Source organism: Corvus hawaiiensis, chromosome 3, assembly GCF_020740725.1.
Source record: "Corvus hawaiiensis isolate bCorHaw1 chromosome 3, bCorHaw1.pri.cur, whole genome shotgun sequence".
NCBI lineage: Eukaryota > Metazoa > Chordata > Aves > Passeriformes > Corvidae > Corvus > Corvus hawaiiensis.
The window spans coordinates 56,177,391-56,200,303 of NC_063215.1; the positions used below are offsets into that span (position 1 = coordinate 56,177,391).

The 22,913-nt window shown below is 37.6% G+C and overlaps 1 protein-coding gene across 4 annotated transcripts in view; it reads left to right on the top strand.

The window, feature by feature from the left end:
• Nucleotides 1-22,913, top strand: part of LAMA2 (laminin subunit alpha 2) — a 345,325-nt gene that overhangs the window by 224,083 nt on the left and 98,329 nt on the right. For all 4 annotated transcript variants that reach the window (XM_048296906.1, XM_048296908.1, XM_048296907.1 and 1 more), the window contains exons 22-30: nt 3,010-3,146; nt 5,606-5,839; nt 9,417-9,560; nt 11,940-12,119; nt 12,827-13,015; nt 13,111-13,349; nt 17,997-18,114; nt 21,212-21,346; nt 21,926-22,050. In XM_048296906.1, the coding sequence (XP_048152863.1) occupies nt 3,010-3,146; nt 5,606-5,839; nt 9,417-9,560; nt 11,940-12,119; nt 12,827-13,015; nt 13,111-13,349; nt 17,997-18,114; nt 21,212-21,346; nt 21,926-22,050 (1,501 nt within the window). The remainder of the gene's footprint in view (nt 1-3,009; nt 3,147-5,605; nt 5,840-9,416; nt 9,561-11,939; nt 12,120-12,826; nt 13,016-13,110; nt 13,350-17,996; nt 18,115-21,211; nt 21,347-21,925; nt 22,051-22,913) is intronic.

A 22,913-nucleotide genomic window follows, 5' to 3' on the forward strand; every position in this document is an offset into this window, starting at 1 on the left:
ATTAAAATTCTTGCCAAATCACATCAACTTGAAGGGGTGTGAAAGGAAAACGATGACAAAAACACAAACCTCCTTTGCTTCTAGTTTTATCCCAAACCTTGTCATTGTCCTTATATGGCTGATCCTCTTTCATTACCACAATCCTTTTCTGTACAGTAATATTTAGTTGCTTACTTGTACTTTTTGTGTAAAACAAGATCTTTAAGTAAAACTCTCTGCTATGTCCCTTGTGTAAACATGTGAAAAGTCTCCTTTTCTAGTTGCTGAAACTCTAACATTACACATAAATATATCCAGCCACCTCTTTACATTTGTTTTTGTCCTTTTGGAAATTAGGTCAAAGACTGAAATGAATGCTTCCTATCCTTGAAGTAGTACAGACTGCTATATCAAAAAGATCTCAATCAATAAGGTTCTTCACAGGGAAATATCCATCTTTCCTGACAGAACTCTGTTTTTCAAGTCTCACAGACTCATTTAGGTGTGATCACAGGACACATAGATAGTTGTCTAGTGTGACTGACTGCTGGGATGCTAGAATGATGCTATTATTCTTCAGGTATAAAGCATATTCTTTTCAGAAGCAGAAATCACAGTGTCTGGTAATTTGTTCTTCCTCCTTTCCTATCCAGAATGGCAGCAGAAGCAGCAAGCTTAGCTCTCTTCCTTTTCTTACTCCCTTTTTTTTTTAGTGGAAGGAGCATCAAGGCCTCGAGACTCACATTTGTGCAGCAAAATTCAATTTTACCTGTAGTGTGGATAAACTTGAAACAGGATGGATTATAGATTATGGTATTGTCTCCCGTGGGAATGAAAGGTTCAAAATCACTTACTGGCTTGAAAAATTCAGATACATTGGCTCCTTGGAAAAGGGAGAGGTTGGTTCCTAGGCTCACTGATGAGAGAGCTTGAAATAAAGTGCAAATGATAGCTGCAGTCCTAAAGCCTTTAGCAATTAAATGAACGGCAAAAAATTCTATCATTTATGATTAGCGTCTTATTCTAACATTCCACAGGTTAAAAACATGTCACTATTGTGAAACATGAAAAAATGTTGATAACTACAGTTGGGGAAGGAAAATGAGAGGGCTGTTAATGAAATTGCACATTAAAATGTTAACTGCTCTCTTGGCAAACTTTGAAGTGGCAGAGTTTAAGAAACAATGATATAATGGTAGAGTACTGTAGATCCAGGTAACATTTTAAATAGAAATGTATCAGCCTGTGGTCATCAAATGTTTAAAGCAACAGCTGCAGCTATAGATGTTCAGAAAATTCAGATTTTTAGAAGTTTCAAAATTAATAGAACAGATGGAGAGAAATTCTGTTTTCAATGTGCTGGTTTTTCCACACTTATTTTTAGTAGGCTTCTTATGTATTCCTTCAAATGACAAAAAATAAGAATTAAATTATGAATCACAAAGAAAATCAGAAATTTAATAGAAGTATATCAAATCATGCTGGAAAGAAAAGTACAGAAAACTTAATTCCATTGTGACAGTTAAGTATCAAATAAAATATTGGACCTCTTTTATCTAGCATTTATCCAAAAAGAATATAATTTGATTTTTTCTTGTGCAATATAAATCCATAAAGCCAAAGAAAACCCTGAAATCATTGTCAGTGTTGACATTCTAGCAGCAAAGATACAAAAGAGATTTCTATTTCACTATTGCTTGCAACAATTGTGGTTTTCTCTCTTATTTTGAAAAATAATTATAAAAGTAAAAATGGGAAAAAATATTTCAGTATCTCCTTCCCCTCCATGCATTTTAAGCCAATTTTGTGTAAGGCCTGGAAGCCCATAGAAGAGCTGTCACATCTGAAAGCCTCAGTCTCCCAGTGAGATTTATTCTGAAGCTTCTTCAAGCTACAGTGTACGAAAATATTTTAAGTAGCATACAACACATTGTGTGCCTGGCATGATGGAGGCAAAACTTGCTGTCTTCTTTACATCAGTTACCTTAACTTGAAGGCATTGGTGGGGAAAAATAAAGGTCACTTCTTATTTGGGCTATAGATAGGAGTTCTATCTTTGCACATGTTTGTTTTCTAGTTTCAATCTGAATTGAAAAGGCAAAGGCAATGTAAAGGCAAAGAACATAAATGAAGCCTTCAGTAAAAAAGTTATGTTGCCCTTTAAACAGCCCGAGGAACAGGTTATCACGCAGAGAGTCACAGTTTGTTGATGATGCTTTTTTTCTGACCTCATGGGTTATGTGCATGGTGGGTGTGAAAACAACCACACACCAGTTCTGCTGTTTCAGTCACCTGGGTGTCATGAGCCCCATAACTGCTTATCACTTACATACCTTGAATCTGTATTTGCCACCAATTAGTTGTTTACTTAGTAATCCTTTAAGAGCAAAGACCGCTTATGGAAGCACTTCCAAACCTGAAGTATTTTTAATTAGTATAATCTGCAAAGAATACCAGTTTCCCATGGAGAGGAAATACCAGTTTGTTGATGTCTTCCCAAGGCAGAGGAAAGCTGAAGAAGAAGGAATAGAAAGGGAAAAAGAAACTTAAACACCTCTTTTGCCCTTTAAGAAAAGTCTCTTTAGAGCAGCAGAAGTTTCAGAAGGTATTTCTCAGATTGGTATAAGGGGTTAAATAGACTGTGAATTCCCTGCATAGATGGCTCAGAGGCACTCAGGTGGCTTCTTAGAGGAGACAGCATGGGCCCAGAAATTGTATAGCAGCACTCCTGCAGTTATGTCACAAGAGTGCACCATCTCAGAAGTCTCTGCACTTCTTCAGTTGTTGCCTTTATTTTTCCCATTCTGTTCTCATTGTAGCTCCTTCAACCACAGTTAACCTGTGTTCCACTGCTACTGGTTTTAGTTTCTCAGGGTTTACCCTACCTTTCCTGCCCCATCATGTCGACAGATAACTGAGAGTTCACTGTACAGCAAAGGAATGATCCTAACCCCATTAGGATCTGCTCTCCAGATGTCATATAAAGGGATAACTTTTGCTCTGCTTTATTTTTTTCTGTCTCCCATGAAGCCTGTGAGTGTTCACGTTTTGGCAATAACTGCGATCCCGTCAGTGGCCGCTGTATCTGCCCTCCCAATACTGTTGGAGAGATGTGTGACAAATGTGCACCAAATCACTGGGGCCATAACATTGTCAGTGGCTGCAAGGTGAGTGAATTTTTTATTTTCTCTATGTGCATTACCTCTTTCACAGTAAGTTTATAGCTGGAGCACAGTTTTTGGTTTATAAGTCATGTTTTGTCTCTATATTGCAAGTTTTGGTGTGAGACTGTGGTGTAAATGTTGGCAATCTGTTACTGCACTACAGATCCTCTGTCTCAGGTATGCAGTCTGTAACACAAAACACCCTGTTGATTCTGCTGTGACACAGTCAGTGTCCTGCTTGGGCCGTATTTTATTTTATTTTATTACAGCTGTGTTTAATGCGAATGAGGAGATTACCACAGTGTAGAACGATGTATATAGATGTATATTTACAGGTAATCAGCAGTGCCTTTGGGAGACAAATTTACTTTGGCCTTAATGGTGACACCACTGGGAATTTGTACTCAAAGTTTGCTTGAGGAAGGCTTCAATTTGTTCATAAAAGACAACAAGGAGAAAAGAAAAGAAACATCCACCTTAGTTGTAAATTGTACTTTATTCCCATGTTCAAAGAGGAAATAAACTTTATCATTAGCCTTCAAATCCTTCATATTCCAATATTTGACACAGAGTTAAAATATCTGAAGAGAAGGGAGAAGAAATAGGAAAACAATGATACAATGTCAAGGAGGCCATGAAAGCTGTTGTTAATGCCCTGGAGTTGAGGGGCACAGTATTTGGTTGAGGTCGAAAACTGGTGACAGTGGACATTGTGCAAAGTTCAAATGCCTTCTTCCTCCCTGCTGTGCTCATTGATGATAAGGGATTTATAGTACTGCTACAATTACTTCAGAAAACTGTATCTTTTTGGAATATAGTCAAACACCATTAATACTTGTTCTTTAAAGACTGTTAGTCAGGTAGCTCAGGCTGCAAAGAAATTGACAAGAATGATTTCTTTTTTGTATGTATGAAAAACTCCCGTGAAACCTCTGCGGTGCTGCTGTGATATAGACTCTGGGCTTCTGAAACCAGCCTAATGAGGTTTAAGACCTCTGTTTGAGCTCTGGAGTATATTCTCTGATTGTCTTTTATGTGAGCACATTAGTATGACAGTTCCATGGCACCATCTAAATTAATGATGATCTATCAGCCCACATCTCTTTCAGTATGTTGCAGCTAATTTCTGCAAAGTGAGATGTGAATCTCCTGCTTGCAGTCTTTGTAGAAGATTTCCGAGGCTGTTTTAAGTCTGGGAGAGAGAGCATTGCAGAAAACTGCATAAACCAAACAGAGAATCTGATTGTAATTTAGGTTTTGATATTGCACACCAAGCTATTTCAGAAAATGGTGAACAATTTTCTGTCTAAGCTTTGTGTTCAAATGTATCTTGTAGTACAAAGTTCTTTCTGTCAGAAGGTTTTATTTTTTAGGTTAGGAAGTCATCTTGCAGACTAATATTTAATGAGTGGTTAAATTGTTTCTCTGGCATTCAGTAAAGATTGCATCTGTATATTTCCTGTATATATTCACTTTCTTTATAAATGGTGTTTTCAGATCAGAGGAAAGGTCCTCTAAGTAGTCATGTAATAAACAGTTTTGCTTAGAAACTGAATCCACGTTTTCTTCCTCTCTTTTTCAGCTTTGTGTCTGTAATTCTAGCAAGTCTATCCATGTCAGTTACTGTGGTAACTTGTGCTGCTGGCACTGAGTTTGCTTCTGTAAGCTGAGCTTCTCCATATGATATTCTGGTCACACCAGTGATTACAGCCAGTGTCCTGTATTAACTGTGCAGTGCTGCCACAGTAATAGCACTGAGGGATTCTTCTGTTCTTTGGAAGTCTGCAGTTTTCCCTGCTACTTACTTCTGTGTTGAATATCTAGACACCCTGGCAAATCACCTATTTCTATCCTTACTTGCCTGTGCAAGTCTTACTCTGTGAGCAAGTTTTCTTCCAAATATATCACGACTAAATCTCTAGCCCTTACTGTGTAAATTACTGTCGTCTAGGAGTCTTGTTTGTACAAAGAGTATAGTTACCTGTCTGATAGATGAGTAATAGACATTGAACTAGATTCCTCTGGAACCACTGAACTAATTGCTCCTGAGCAATTCAAATTTTAGGAAAGTGTTCTGTACATGAGAATTTACATACAAAATACTTTTTAGAGAGTGCTTGTAGTTTCTGAGTTACTTTTGTCCACAAAGTATTCCAAGGTCCTTGACCCATTTGGGTTTATTTCTTTTCAATGTCTGATTTATCAGTGATAAGTAATATCCATTGAAAAAAATCCCACCAGTGTTGTAAATGTATTTAGTGCTAATGCTTGACCCTTGTTGAATAAAAATAAATTGCTGGCCTTATAATTTAGATATGTTATTTTTAGACTGTGTAAATTCACTGCTGTATTTTTTTTACAGATACTTGAAAGAGGTGAATTGCTTTTTGGTTGGGTTTTGGTTTGTTTTTTTTTTTTCAGAAGCACAGTTGTAATTGTCTCCTTGTTTCTCTCCTTTTCAGCCCTGTGAGTGCAGCCTCATTGGAGCCCTAAGTTCTCAGTGTGACTTAAATACAGGCTGTTGCTTCTGCCGCCCTGAATTCTCTGGGGAAAAATGCACTGAGTGCAGGTTTGGCTACTGGAATTATCCACACTGTGTTGCTTGTCAGTGCTTCCTGACTGGGACGGATCCACAGAGCTGTGATACAGAGGGGAAGTGCTCATGCATTGATCATTCTGGCCAATGCAGCTGCAAGGTAGGACAATGAAGGTTGTAAACTGATCTTATAACTGCTGAGAAGTTTATTTCAGATTTCATTGACACTTGCACTTACTTGTTCAAACAATATATGCAGAACAATCTGCTTGGTTTTCATAGTGCATTTGTGAACTGATGTGGGAGGAGTCCAACATGAAGAAAGACTCAAGTGCTTATCAGTTGCTTTTTCACATACTGACACTTGCCAGGATAGCATCCTCTTAGGCTTTTTTCCCCACTTTTTATTTCTTTCTGTTCTTACAGAACTGTTGCCAGTTCATCCCCATAATACAATTCTTGTTCAGATACTGGGCACAATAAAAGCCAACTCATCAGTAATCACAGTATGCCACAGTGCTAATTCAAAGCACATTGACTTAGAGGGAGTCAATAGTCATAATTTCATGACTAGAATTCACTGCAGTAGTATCTGTTCTGAGTAGACTGCATCCAATTCAGGATCACTAAAGCAAAGACTTTTGGCATCATCATCCGCAGCATTCTTATTTGGAATTGTGCTTGGAAGTACAGCATACTTAGGCTGTTTGAGAGTTGGCTGGATTGTTGGGCTTACAGGGCAGTAATCAGTGGTTTGATATGCAGTTGGTAGTCAGCAAGCAGAGTATCCCAGAGCCAATACCTTCATCAGCGACACAGATGACAGAATTCATGATCAGCACATTTGAAAATACTGTTGACTTGGAGGAGGTCAAGGTCGACATGCTGAACAGTAGAATTACAGTCTAGAGGGTTCTTGAAAAGCCTGATGACTGAGAAAATAGAAAGGTCATTAATTGGAGTGTCATGGCCTGAAGAATCAGTACATTTTGGGAGGAAAAATCCTGATTGGCAATCCTGCTGGAAAGCACAAGATTAACCAGCCGTATACTCTCGTGGTAGATAAGGCAAACTGCCCACTGAGCTGGATGCAGTGAGCACAGGGGCCAATGCAGCTGCAAGGTAGGACATCACAAAGAGCGTGGCGAGCAGGGGAAAGGCCTTATCTACTCAGTGCTCTCCTCTTACTATAGTCGGTGCTAGTAAGACTGCACTCGAAAATGGTGTCCAGTTTTAGAACCTGATTTGAAAGTGTTGTTGAGAAATTGGAGAGGATCTGGAGAAGAGTCTCACAGCAGATGATCTGTGGGGATGTACTGAGAGGGCTGGACTTTCTCTTAGTCCAAAAAAAGAGGCTAATAAGAGGAAATATAATTACAACTTATATAGCCACTTCAAAGAATAATTGATGGAATCGTCCTTTCTAATAGCAGTCAGAAGATGTAACAAGGGACAACAGCTGCAAGTGGAAGCTTTGGAATTTTGGGTTGGACATCAGAAAAAAAAGTCAGAGTTATGCAGCACTGGTACACTTTATCCAGAACATGTGAAATCTCCATTCTAGGGGATTTTCAAGAACTGGCTAGAAAGAGGCATGGGTAACCTGATCTAGTATTCATAATAGTCTTGCTTCTAGGAGGGGGTTTTTAGAAGTGACCTCTAGAGGTTCTCTCTGTGATTTAGACTCATTCTTCTTCTTTAGGTCTGTATTGACACAAAGAGCTAGTAAAATGGAAGGATGAATTTAAATTATTGAATTGCCTGGTAATTATTTTGTTAAATGGGCATCAGTCACTTAATTCTGAGTTTCAAGACTCAGAACTGTAGAACAAATTAGGTTAGAAGTGAATTATGGAGGTTGTGGAGTCCAGTGCCTTGTGTGACAGACATTCCTGAGGCAGTACTTCCAAGGATGGAGAGAGATTTCACAACCTCTTTGTGCAAACTGCTTGACCACCCTCCCATTTTTCTGGTATATTTGAACAGAAAACATCATGTTCCATTTCACAAATACTGGTTCATTTGAGGATGACACCATAAGAAAACTGAAGTGAGTTGAACACATGGACTGTCTGAATAAAACTCAGTGCTGTTTGCCCTGTGTCAGCCTCTGAAATGCAGAAATTGAAGTATCTCAATTTTTTCAGCCTCTCTTGATACATGATAAGCAGCAGCCCCTCTAACCATCTTGGTGCTCAATTTCTGGATTAGGTCCAGCATGTCACAGTCACAGAATGGGTCGGGTTGGAAGGACCACTGGAGGTCATCCACTCCCACCTCACTGCTCAAGCAGGGTCCCCTCAAGCACATGAATCAGGATTTTGTCCGGACTGCTATCTCCAGAAAAGGAGACTCCACAACTTCTCTGGGTTGTTGCCTTTCTTGTAGCTCTTGTAAGCATGAAGTAGAAAGAGTTGAGATTGATGGCATTTTAAAATAAAAGTGTTTCTTTGTTGATTATTTTAAGGCTAATAATACAGTTGCTTCTATGTTTCTCTGAGCACAAATGGACAGTATATATTTAGCTGATGATTAATGATAAGGAAGTGCAATTGACATGAAACAAAATTCAAAGCAAGTAAAAATCACTGTTTATGAGAGAAAATGGACAAATAATACTGAATTAAGTAAGCATTTTTTTCCCCCAGAATTTTAATCTAAGGTTAAATTTAAATCTAGGGTTGGTTAATCTTTTGTGTAACTTTTTTGGAAGAGTTATACATTAAAGAAACTAGATTTTCATAAAATGGTAATTGTTCCCATTTAAACGTGGTATTACAGCTGCAGAAATGAGCTTTCAAAGGCTCAGGAGCCTCATTGTCAGCCCTGACAAAAAGCAGCAAAATCTAAGCTAAATACAGTGTAGGCACAATTGTTGATAGAGTTACATGTGGAAATGAGGGTTAAAACTGGTAAGTCCTCAGGGATAATGTTGATTTCATGTACAAGCTTTGGAAAGTTTAATTTTTTTTAGATTGACTTCCTCAGACTTGTCTCAAGAGAACAAAAAAGGTGTGTGGGGAGAAAAAACCAAGCAGTGCTTTCATATTGGTGATTTTTTTTCTTTTTAATACCTTGGTTTCAGTATGAAAATGGCTTTAAAAGGCTCTGCATAAATTATTGTGTATCTGCCCTATCTGGAATAGCTTTTTATTTGGACTAATTGAAAAATGAAAATAAAAGCATTGACATTACAACAGTGAAACATTTCAGCCTTGTTAATACTGTTCAATGATGTGGAAAACAATCATGAAGAGGGGAAAGCTTTTCTCTACAGAATTTCCATTAAAATACATTTCTCGGCAAGAGCATTTAGTGCTGTACCTTAAGTATCTGAACATGTCAATGCTAATTCCTATTAAAAAGAAGGCTTGATTAACATGGGCAATTTCAGAACAACTTATTTTTCTTATCTTATCAATCAGTTATTGAGCATGTCATGCCCAAAGTGCCATTTAATTTTTCTGTGCTTACAACTTTCAGCACGAAGTCAGCATCTATTGCTCAGAGGTACTCAGTGGATACAAATGCAAATGCCTTAATTACATTAATTACATATGTTTGCATACACACGTGATAAGAAGCTGGAGAGTTCCTTGAATATTTCCTAACACTTATTATTATTTCTCTCTGTACCCTGTTATTATCATTACAGTATGATTTTCTTTTTCTATTGCTATCTTGAAATAAAACTTGATTTTTTTTTTTGCCTTTTAAAAATATTCTCTCTCTTCCAGGTTAATGTGGAAGGTGTCCACTGTGACAGGTGCAAGTCTGGTACATTTGGTCTCTCTGCCAGAAACCCACTTGGCTGCAGCAGTTGCTACTGCTTTGGCCTGACAACCCAGTGCAGCGAGGCAAGGGGGCTGATGCGCATGTGGGTGAGTAGGAAACTGCTGAGCCATGTAATGCGATAATGTTGTTTCCTGCTGGCTGATCTTTTAGCCAGGCACTGAGAGGTGGCTAGAAAGCGGCCAAACATTTAAGCAATCACTTTCCTCTTTATGCTTTGAGGAGTGGTGAGAGCGATATGTTCCATTAGACAATCAGGGTCAAGACATTAAAAGGAAATAAGTAGATAAGAAAATGAGTGGTAGGATAGCTGACATCCAGCCAAAGTAAAGCTATTAAACCCCAAGAAAGGGCAAGCTAGTCATGTGGGGAAATTATGCGGTCCAATGCATTGCAACATAATCCCTGGTACATGACATATGGTTTACCCAGGTGTAGTCAAGGGTCACAGATGCTTGTTGTCCAGCATAAATTTCCCATAGTTCAGTTAATCTGTTCATTTTCTTTGTTGATTTTTCTGTTTTGGTGGGGTTTTCTTTTATTTTTAAAAAAGAGCTTATCAAAGCTATATTTAAATTCAAGCACAGAAAGGTGCAATCCATCAGAGCAAACAAAGAGCTCTCCATCTATCTGTTTGTGGAAGAGAGCCTTGAGACCTATGCTGGACTTATAAATAAGGTAGACTGGATGTCTCCATTTATCTGTACAGCAAGCACAAAACACGCATTGAGACTGCTGCCATGCTCCTCAGTTGCATTCTGGAGGAGAGATTTCTAATGGAAAATGATTAGTTCTGTCCCTATGTATGGTCAGTCATCTCTCTGCTTGAAAGAATGCCAACCATAGAGGGAATGTCTGCCTAATGCAAATCAGCCAAAGCCCCAGACTAGTCATGTACAAGCATCAGTTAGATAAGGATACTTTAGGCTGAAATCAAGTTAATCTCTCTTGCTTAATATAATATGGATAGCACTTATTCTCCCCTTCATTGTTCAATCCCGTACTACCTCTTTCCCTTCCCAGTGGATGAAGTGATTTATTATGATCTGACCCAGTTTTTCTCATTATTTCAGTTTTGCCCATCATATGCTGCTAGACTGGAGATGAAAGGCTGTAGAAGGCTGACAAGTTATAAAATTTAATCAAGTTCCCTAACAGCAACAGTTCAGGATAATTGTGCTTTGACCTTTGTGGCTGCACAAAGCAGAAACAATTTAAACCTCCTGATTATTTTGTTTCTGTTAATTAATTTCCTTTTGTGTTTATGCTCATATCTAAAGAAGTGTATGTCCATGTCCCATCTAGTACTTGGTACTCTGATCTATTCCAGAATTGATACAGAACTGTAAACTGAGTGAGACTGTGTTCTGCCAGCTGCTAGTGGCTATTTTGGATACTCTCAGGTGCTTCAAATGACATTAGACTTGTTTAAACAAGCAAATCCTGTCTTATATGACAACAAGGCATTGCTGATGAATGATCTGAAATTCAAATGTGTTGACCCTTTTCTTGGTATGTAAAGTATTAAACAGTAAAGTACAGTTATGATACAAACTCAGTAAAACTCACTTAGGGCTGGTGATGTTAAGAGTGCTTCCATGTCTGATCAGTCCGTAGATGCTGCTGTAAACGGAAATACCAGGATACTGAAAGTACAGTACAGGGCTTGGTTGATTCCTCATTACCTGACTCCTATCTCATGACCAGTTTGTTCATGGGATGACTGTTACTTGCATTTGTTTTCTTTGTCTTCCTCACTCTTTGGGAGAAAGCAATATTGATACCTTTGCATCTGTTCACACATTCCCTGTGATATTTCCATTGGCACAGAATTACTCAGACTCTTACTACAGTTTTTGATCAAAATAATGATTTCAGTATAATGCTAATGAGACTTTGTCAACCAGTCTAAGAAAATTACAAGCATGTAAGTGGCATCCTCATATATTTTCAGTAAAGCTGGATTTAGAGTTACAGAAAGCCTCACTGAGGCCACACTCTCTGCAAATTGCCTGGAGGACATTTAGCTTGAATATTGCATAGACGTATCAAGGGATGGGGCACTGTGTTTCACAGCTCCCATGATGTATAATAACTGGTGATGAGAACTCTGCCTCTTTGTAAGGTAACATTTCTCACAATCTGAACAAAAGAGGCCTGCGACTAAAATAGCACTATGAAAATCACTTTGATAAAATTCATGGAATCATTTGCTGATTAAAGTATTTTAACCAGTGCTACTACATTCTTTGTTAACATGAGCACAAGGTGCAAAAGGCTCAAGGGGAAAGTCATTATTAGCACTGTTCATACCTGAAGGAGTAGCAAGACTTCTTTGTGACAAATTGCTCGTGATGTGAAATGAAATTACCTAGAAGTAATTTTTTAAAGAGCTAGAATTTAAAGACTAACACTTCATGAGGAAAAATAAAGTTAATTTTCTTCTCAATTTTTTTGAATATGCATAGGTGACCTTGAAGCCAGAGCAAATGATTCTGCCACTGGTGGATGAAAAGCTTCAGCGTAGCACTCTTTCAGGGATTGCATTCCAGCCTCCTGAAATAGTAGCAAATATAGAACAGGTGATGCAGGATCTTCGGTCAGAACCTGTTTACTGGAGACTTCCAGAGCAGTTTGAGGGACGAAAGGTAAACCTAAAACTCCACTGATTACTGACATGGATTTTTTTTCTTTTAATCTTATATTACTATTTTACAGTGTCTTTTTTCCCTCCCAATAAGCATGTCTTCACACAGTGGAAGGTACTTCAAAAGAAAATAAATGCTATTCCATTATTAAAAATTATTTGCTCTGTTATTATGGAAATTCAGAAAGTAACATGAACAATATTTTGTGTGTTAATATCTGTAAATATCTATGTTATATTTCTCCGCAGGATAAACTTCTCATTAAAATGTTATTTGAAAAATTAAGCTGCACAAATTTAATATAACACTCTTGCAATTTTTTTGTTTCTCTCCTTTTTAAACAGAAAATACCTGACACTTGTACCTTACATGGGAGAAAATGATTGAAATAACCCTCCTTTTGGATGTTGATATGCGCCTCTGTGATGTTTTATTTTGCACTTTTGATATTTCTTGGTTTGGGGGAACACCAAGGAGCGTATAAGGAAACAGAGAACATATTGGTTTTAGTGTAATATAATCACAAATTGTTGATGAGTATTTTTGAACATAGCCCTTGTCCCCAGATAGTTCCTCAAGTACATAGTGCTATTTTCTACCACACCTACATTCATCAGGCTGCACATAGGTGCAGAGCACACCTAGCTCCTTCCCAGGAATTTATTTTTAGCTAATTGAAAATGAAATTTCTTTTTGTGCTTTGTTAGCTGACGGCTTACGGAGCGAAACTGAAATATGCCATCTACTTTGAAGCACGAGAAGAGACAGGTTTTACCACTTACTACCCACAAGTCATCATAAGAGGCGGGCCTCCCACAAATACGAGAATTATTGTCCGGCACATGGCTGCCCCTCTGATTGGGCAGCTGACAAGGCATGAGATAGAGATGACAGAGGTAACATTTCCATCTGCTTTTTTTAGCCCAAAACTTAAGCATGCGGTTCTTTTGAACATTATTACTAATCTGTCCTTTGTGTTTCTGTCTTTCAGCATGAATGGGAATATTATGGTGATGACCAAAGAGGCAGAAGCACTGTGTTCTGGGAATACTATCATGGTAACCCAGGTCCCAACAGGACGACATCTCAGGCAGATTTCACCTGGAAGCATTATGGAGATGACTCAAGACCAACTAGAACCGTATCCCGGGAGGACTTCATGAATGTGTTGTATGATGTTCATTACATTCTTATCAAGGCGACTCATGGCAATATCATGAGGCAGAGCAGGTAACTCTTTCATGCAGTGACCTGAAATAGTGCAGTAATCACAGATAACCTCGTAGATCTCCCACCTATTCCCAGCAGAATTTGTATGCATGACACCAGCTATAAGCCACTGCTGAGAAGAAAGAGCAGAAGGAATTAGTGTTTGGCATTGCAGAAGACACAGGAGAGGGAAGTTTTATGGGCTAGAAGATTTAAATCACACTAGGCAAACAGAATCTCTGTTTTCAGGATCCTAGAACAGAAAACACATGTAGGCACACACATTCTGAAACAAACCTAATGTAATTTTTGAATAGAGGTCTACTTTATGAAAACATGATGCTTTATGAAAACATTTATATTTATTAAATATAAATGTTAGCATATGAAGGAATTTTCTCCTGCAAGTGGGAAGTTAAATATATTAGGGTCAGATTCAACATTTTCTATTAAATCTATTAATGAATCAGTTATGCAAGGAAATAAAGATAACACTAAATTTGAAGGGGACATCATGCAGCAGTATGACATCTGCAAATCTGCTGCAATCTGACTTTTAAGTCAACTGTAAGGTTTTACACTGAAAATAGCAATCAATTGAACAAACAAGGAACAAGTGCTTAGTTACCTATTCTTCAAAGAGGAGTCTGTTGTTTACAACATATTGCCAGGTGAACATGGTTCAGGAACAATATTCTTGTTGAGAAATTCTAGTTCTCTATCTGCATATATGAATAGATATGGCCTGCAAAGTGAAAAAAGCAACCTCTTTTATTTCCACCCAACACTAGTAAAGCCTAAGCATCAAGTTCTGGTTAATGGCATTCAAGAAAAAAATTGTTAAAGTGCTCAGAGGATATCAGTGAACATCATCGCAGGTTAGAAAATATGATGTGTGAGAGAAAATATAAAGAACTAGATATGTTTAGAAACTAGAAATTGCCTTAAGATGCTTAAAATTTTGCCACAGAGAAAAAGGAAAGAATAAGTTCTCTGTTGCTGTGGTGGATAAGTCAAAAACAAAAATGAACTCAAACTTCAGCAGGAAGTATTCACATTAAACATGAAAGATAAACGGCTGGGGGTAAAGAAGTTCTAGGAAAGATTACATAGACTATTGCATAAAGTTTTTAATAATTAATTCACAATATTATTTGCAATCAAAATCTATTGGCATGGACATGGGAATAATCAGAGATAAACTCCAAAGGTCTCCAGAGGTCCTTTTTTATGATTCTGTCATAAAAGTGGTAGGCTAAAATTATTTCTAGATTTTTAAGGTACAAATATGTCCTTAAGAGCCTTGCCTTTGGAGTTTGAAGGTGAATAGTAGGGGCAGATACCATGCAACCTCACAGCACTGTGTGAAAGAAAACATTGTCATTGTTGCTGCTCTTGTCTCTCTTTAAAGGATGTAAGTTACAGAAGGGTGTTCATGCAGCTTGCACTGGCTAGATGCTAAATATTAGTAACAGATGCCATAAGTGTTTAACATTGGTTTCATTTATTTTTGGCGTAGTCCATTTAGGATTCCCAGGAAAAGAGTTATGAAGGTAACTCCAAAGCAATGTGGAAAATTTGAGAAGCATATTCATGTTTCATGTATGTTCCTCCCTCCCCTCTAAGCAGTACAGTTCTTAGTTCAGCTGTGGAAGCAAAAACCAAATACTATCTTAGCTTGAACATCAAGAGGAAAGTTAGGGCAGCAAAGCTGATTCTGTTGTGGGGTGTGTGTGTCTCCTGTGACTCTGCTAGACCTGCACTGTAATGCACCACCGTTTTATCAAGGCTGCCCAGTAATGAGGAGAGCAGAACAGGGGAGGCCTTTTCAGTTCCAAGGCAGGTTTGCAAGGTATCACTTAAAGAACCAGAACATATTTTTTACAGTATGGCATTTCAGAATGTGACATTTTATGACAGCAGAGCTTAGCAAACAGTTCATCTTGTCTTTCTGGTAACTCTCCATCTGAAGTCATAACCTTGCGTATAATTCTGTATTTGATTTTGGAGGCGGTTATGTTACAATGGATTTTTATGATCTGTCTGGTTACAAACTTAACATTTATCATATGGCATCTGAGACTTTAAGTAAAATATAGCAGGAATACATTATTTTTTTTTTCAAGTTAGCACCTTGAATGATTTCAGTGGAAGTTTTGCGTAAGACTACAAAATAAATCCCCAAAAATGTTTTTAAAGGTTAGTGGAATATTAGCTTGCATGAGGAGGCTTTTATTAAAAATAAACTGAGACCCTCTAAAGAACAATATTTGTACTCAAATTTAAAGATATGTTTGAATTAAGTGACTTACAATAAAACATTTGTTTAAATAGAGTGTGTTGTACTTTCCAAATAGGGGCTCTGTTCTAAACTGGTAAAGCTTCTCTTTTCATCTGACTGTGCATAGTAGGAAAATATATATAAAGCAAAAGAATCTGTGGATGGGAGGAGGAAAAGATATATATGAAGTATTTTTACTTTTTCTTTAGGTTTTAATAGTTCTTTAATTTCAATTGCAAAGTTTAAAAGCTGCAGGTTAAGTGACAAACTACAGGAAAAACACTTTAAAATAAAGTCAAAGTAGCAGCAGCAGTTGGGACCATAAAAATAACTTCATTCTAGTGTTATCACTCTATTAGCTAAACAGTTTACTAGCAATGCTAATGTTGTTTCTGCTTCAAAGCTGCAGCATTATTTGTGATTTAGAGGTTTCTGCTCGGAATCCAAACCCAAACATTTTTCTCCTTTATTGTTCATTTTGTTGCCCTCATTTTCACATTCGACACTCTAAATGGAAACACTGCTTTTATTAGATTTTGTTTTGCAAGAGAGCTGTGATAATAAATTCCTTGAATTGAAGTATGCTTTCAATTTCACCGCAAATTATTTCAATATTCCCAACAGTGATCAGGTAGCAGTTGTTTGACTGCTGCCTAATAGACATTTTCCAAAGCTCAACCAAGCCTGACCTTCCTTAAGTAACGTTTTCACACAAACAATAGGTAGCTTTGTGTCCCTAGAGTGTATTTTTATCTAAATACAGCTTTATGACAGTACACAGTTTTTCAACTGTGCCCTCAATGTTGAGGATGATGGAGAGGCAGATTTCATTTTCTTTTCCCATTAAAAGTACAGAGATTTTAATGTAACCTTACGTTGACAGATCTGAATGGTTTTGCCCTCTTTAGTTTCAGTCTTCTGTTTTGACCTGGCTTTGTTTGCTTGGGGTTTTTTTTGTTCGATTTCCCTGCTCAACTGAACCCCTTTCTTCAGGTAATAAGAGAGCACAGGGTTTAAGTTACTAGATTGCTTTGGGGATTTTTATATTGACACAAGGTTATCAAGAAACGTGGGTCTGGTCATGTAAGCTCAGTCACAAAACTCTCACCTAGTTCAGTGGTGGGCATTTGCTTTTCCTCCATTCATCCTGACATTGGTGCCTATATGCCAGTGAGCAGAACAGCATCAGCCCCTCAGGAATCAAGGTCTGGGAGTAGATGAACAGGCTGTGAGGATGAGGAAGAGGTGAGCAGCTCTGTGAGCTCCTCTCCATTAGCACTGTGCTCAGACACTTAATGAACAGACTCTTCCCGCATTATTGACATTTATTCAGCCAGTTAGTCAGACAATCTTTGACATTTTATCTTAGGTTAGCATTATATTTGAAACTTTAAAATTTACACTATTCTGCACTTTTTGTTTCTCTGAGGCAATAGGTGTTCCAGATCATAGCATTCATTTAAGCAAACTAACAAATCCCCAAATTAAAGAAGTAAGCTTAAAGTACAGCATTGTGATACATTAGGATTAAGCGTATTTCATTAGATTTTATATTTGTTGTCTTTGTCCATGATGTACTCAACCCTTTTTAGCCGTCAGAATTCATGCTGGAAAGACAAGGAGTGGTTGGGAGGCAGAGAACTTATTATTTTTATTATCATCATCATCATTATTATTATTGTTACAATTAAACAAATGTTTGGAAAGTTAAAATGTTAGAAATATATCCCTTACTGTTATTAGCAGTTGCTTCTGTAGTAGGATTTCATGTTCGCTTTAAATTGTTTGTTCATATGTCTAAATAATCCTAAAGAAAAAAAAAAAGATAAATGATACCTAGCTACTGATCTTAAAATTTCTGCCCAAAAGGCAAATGTCCAATGTTTTTGAAGCCTGTTCTAGAGTCTGCTAGGTTGCTTTAGTTTCTGAGGATAGATTTTATTTTATTTTTTAAATAGTTGCCTCGTTAAAAGCTCATTAAGAGAACAATTTTACTGCTATACCCCTGAGATACATGAACTGGAACTGCATTTAGTTAGTATGTGACTTCAATTTCTTAATGAGTCCCCTCCAAATGAAGAATCAGATATGGATTTTTGTATGTTGTTTTGTTAGTTTGGCTCAAAAGAAGTTAAAGAAAGAGATAGACTCAAGCTGGAGATTTAGTTAGTTATACTGTTGCCTAGAACTAGAAAATGAGACCAGAGGTGGTGTTAACTTTGTAATTTCTTGGGAGATGCAGAAACCGGTGTTTGTCTCCTGTAGGTCAAGAATCCTACAAGCAGCCAAATGAGACTGTTTCCTCCCATGGCAGCTGACTGTGAAGTAACTGGGTTTGAGTTAGTGCTTGACTAATCTCATTAGAGGTGTTTGCTCCTTTTTTTCAGGATTTCTGAGATCTCATTGGAAGTTGCTGAAGGTGGCCCTGTGTCTGGGATGGCTCCTCAGGCTTATTTGACAGAGAAATGTGACTGCCCATTGGGTTATTCTGGTCTGTCCTGTGAGGTATGGTACTAACCTAACTCCCAGGAAAAGTCTTTGTACCTTCTCTGGTCCATTCATTGGCAAGGTGTGAAAAGTAATTGAGTGTGAATTCATTTCACTGGCAACAACTCTCCTTTAATGTAATTACTTATTTTGTCTCACAGGTATTTCTCTCATAGGGAATTTCAGCCCTCTTTTTTTTATTGCTGTAGGCAAATATGCCACTGAAACCATGGCAATGACTCAAATACTTAGAATACAGGAAAGTGGGCTTTACTGGGACAGCATCTCTGAGGCTGAATTGTGTGACTGATGCTAACAGATCAAGCCTTTTTGAACAGATGAGGGTATAATACTGTTGTAAAATTCTAACTCACTGAACACCGGGAGAAAAGTGTTGGTCAACTAAGTGAGCTGGGTGCTCCTTATACATGCACTCTATTAATTTTTTTACTTACAATTTCATACTGAAGATTGCATATTTCAGAAGTGCCCAGGTGTTCTAGAGAATCAGCTGACTTGTATATACTTTTGTAAAATGGATTTCATTATAGATACCAGAGGAAGTGTTTAAGATATGATATATTGACTGCAGAATAGGAGTTGATATTTCTGACTGTCCGTGCCCTTGATGATGAGACTGCCAATCTTTCTGTGTGGGGAACACCATGCTTTCATTTTTAATCAGCACTAGCAATTCTAAATTCACTGCTTGCAATTGTTAGGTGGAGGTAGCAGTGAACACCACCTTGAGTAATCTGCAAACGCCTCAAACATCCTAAGTGGGATCTTGTAAGGGTTTCCCCAAAACTTGCAATGGGAGAAAAATTGAAATAAATGAATGGGAAAGATGCCTTGTTATCTGTGAGAACTCTGCTCCATTTGGATGCTGTACTTGATTGTGTTATGCAGCAAATGAGTCAACCGAAACAGTAAGTTCATAGGAAAGGGGTGTAAGAAAGTGGAATGAAGTAACTTTCTTCGGACACTATTTCAATAAGAGAGTACACCTGAATTTATGTAAATACATGAGAAATTAATGGACTCCAACATTTGCTTAAAAATACAGATTTATTTTTTTTAAATTACTGTAGCAAATTGAATTTTTGAAGAAAAATATACGATAATGTAATTAAAACTTTATTTTAATTCACACCCACCAGGGGCTGAATAAATGTCTCAGTTGCAACCTTCATACTTCATTCTTAATTGTGTGATCTTCACATGCTCATAACTTAGTTTATTTTTAGTGTGCTCAGTGAAGGTTAGGGTATGTTCTGTGAAAGTTTATTTAATTTTAGCAGGAAAATAACATCTGACACCCTGGAATTTTTTAAGCAGATGCTAACACGGTGTATGTATCTGTTTCATGCTTTATGCATATAATAGCACTGTGAAGACTACATGCACAGCAGTTTTTACTAGAAGTGACATTTATATCCCCTCCCCTCCTTTTTTTTCTCACATCTAGTTGTGGGCTGCAAAAGCAGTGGTAAGAATTTTCCTAATGGCTGCTTTTGAAAAACTTCCAAACTAGCAATTAAAAATATAGTCTGTTTTCTCTTTTGTCTGTCTTATTTCATCTCAGAAATGCTTCGATCAAAATAGGTGATAAGACTGTCAATGGCATATCAGAAAAAAACCCCAGATATTAATTTTGTTTGAGGGTGTACCACATATTTATAATTTGATTCTGAAGTCACTCAGGATTTGTAAGGCTGTGTTTTGTGTCTTGTTTGGACAAGTACACTTGTGGGGATAGAGAGGGAGGGGAAAAAAGGGTATTTTAGTAGGAAAGAATTACTTTCATTTGAGATTATTTATCTAGGTTAGAATTCTCCACAAACCATGAAAGCGAAGACAGACTGTTTCTATGCTTCAGGGAACTTAATGTAGTCTAAGTCAAAATAAAAAGGGAAAAGCAGAAATGAGTTAAGATTAATTCTTTGTGATTCTAAAGAAAATAATTGCGTTTATGCTTTTTTCCATAACTTAGACTCCTGGAGGTTTTGCCAATGATTATAAAACTGTCAGAGTGGTGGTGTATGAATAAATCCAGCATGTCAGCTAGTGCTTCACTGAAGAATCCTGCTTTTGGTCACAAAAATTTCTTACTCCAGATTCTCTTCTGTTTCATTTTGCATCCATTTTATTGCTGTGTGAAAAGTGTACTACTCCAAAGCAGAAATTGTGGTCAACAGTCGGAAATGACCTCATGAGACAGCCTTCACAGGCTCCTGGCACCACTAGGGGGTGGGATTTATACGTGGGACAAGTGACTTCTCTGTAGGCGCTTAGCCCTAATGGTCTCAACTGTCAAAGTGTTCCTGTTTGTGTTTTTATGCTGCCATAGCTGTGTGCTTTCTGAGAGCTGCGTAAGGGCTTCCACAGAATTGTGTAATAAGCCTGAAATAAAGATCAAGTGTTTTATTTAGCATGTGTCAGCTTTGCTTGCAATTTTTGGATTATTCTTGGAATTTTATTGCCAAGCTGCAGTAGAGGAGACTTAGTGATGGATAGACTTGTTTGGGGCTGATAGTCTCAAGACATGGAAAACCTTTAACATTTTGAATTCTGTACTTTTATGGTCTTTAAATTATATAGGTATAAATAATGCAGCCATGCAGCCATTTTCTTGATTATTATTCAGCTTTTGCTTGTTATCCCATCAGGTAATGTGTAGGCAGATACCAGCTTGTCGAACCTGAAAAACATAGCAGGGATGAAGGAAACAGAATCATCATGCTTGCTCTCCACAGTCCACGCAAAAAAAATTATTTTGAAAGCAAACTGTTTTCTTAAGTAATGAAAGGAATGATGCTTGATGCACAGTGAGCACAGAAAGGTGTTCTGCATCTGAATGAAGGCTCTCTCAAACTGTAGCATAAAAGCCTGAATCCAGTGGAGTGCTCCAGGGATTTTTCAGCCATGTTTCCAATTAGGGCTGGTTCTTGTTATCTGTAAAGTACTGTATATTGTTTGTAAGACAGCTGGAAGCCTGTCAGATTCTTTTCACAACTTGTAAAAACTGGTGATTGGTAAGATGAGCTTGCAGTGCTCCCCATACACAGTCTACTCTGTAATGATCTGTTTTCTTCTGCATCTTTTTTTATTGCAGTCATGCTCTCCAGGATTTTACAGGCTTCCATCTCCACCTGCGGGAAGGACACCTGCTCAATCCTTAGGCACCTGTGTTGTATGTCAGTGTCATGGACACAGCACTATGTGTGACTCTGAAACATCAATTTGTCAGGTATTACACTTCTAAACTTATGCACCAGGTTAATCTTAATGTGAAATTCCTAAATTGGACTAGTAATCTAAAAAAACAGAGGACAATATTTTAATACAATTTTGCCTAAGAAGCTTAATTGTCAAGGTTCAGGGAGAGTCATAAAAGCAGACTTTTGAAGTTTTCCGTTCTGATTCTCTAGAGTTCAGATTATGCAGTACTTTTTCACCCCTGAATTACTGTTTGGGCAAAAGAAAAGCTAGACACCTGCAAAACAAAGAAGCAATGTGCCATGTGTCATATAGTAAACACAATTCTGCTCTTACAGACAGTAATACACATGACCTGATACAGTAAGACTGAATTTTAATTATTTCTCCTTCTCCAATAGCTGTATTCTTTCTCATTTTAAGCCCATACGTTACTCAGCAGGCATTTGATAGATGCTTAAAGCACGCATTCCCACTGAGAACCATATCAGAGAGAGAGAAATTATGTATTGAAGTAAGTTTGAATTCCTAAGACTGGGAACAAAATGCTGTCTGTCTGCTTCCTTGTAATTATCAAATACAGCTTTCATTCTGTCTCCTTCCTTGGCAGAATTGTCAGCACAATACTGCTGGTCACCACTGTGAGAGGTGTGCAGCAGGATTTTACGGCATCGTCCAAGGCTCTCCGGATGACTGTCAGCCTTGTGCTTGTCCCCTATCCATTTCTAGTAACAAGTAAGTTCTAGTAACAGGCAAACTCATGGTACACAATTGCCTTTCCAGCAAGCCAGAGCTTTGTTCTGGGCTCCCTGTGTCCTTTTTCAGATGACTGCATGAGAATTGCCTTGTGGAAGCTATACTAAAACCTTCTTATCTACTTTTGCTAATTGATCTTCCTTTAAAAGTCAGAAATTGCTCCCTTGCTAATTTGTGATGAATAAATTAATAAGTGCTAGAAAATGCAATACTCAAGATAATGAGTGTGTGTTATAAAGGTATTCTCATAAATGAAGCTAGAGCAGAACTCAAGTACAATGTAGCCACAAGGGAGCTGCAAAAAGTCTTATGCTCATATATTATGTTGGTATAACTGCAGCACCTTTTTTGCTCCACTATGGAATTTATTGATTCCTTATTTAATGTTACATGAGTTTTAGGCAATTTGTGAAAGATAGAATATTTTAAAAGCAATATAATTATTGCAGCATAAATTTTATTGGTTGCTTTATGCTAATGAGCCTTTCCATGATGTGTCTGCATGTGTTCCCAACAGATGATACTTTAGCACTTGAGATTTGTTTGTTGTTTTGCTGAGAAGCTCTTAATGATATTTAGCATCATACTGTAGTAGTGCTCTGAACAGGTTTGTGTTTCTCGACTGTGCTTTTGAAAAGCTGGAAGTGTTCCATAAAATCATTTTTCTGTGCTTTTTCTGGCCTTTAGGATGTTTTAGTGAGGCTTTCAGTCAGTATAGCTGATAATTTAGGGGTTTTCTTTTTTTTCTTTCTTCTTTGTTTTATCATTTTGGACTGGTCTTGGCTTTATTTTGAAGGAGGAAAGTTCTTTCTCAAACAATATTAGATAAAGACCTCATGGTC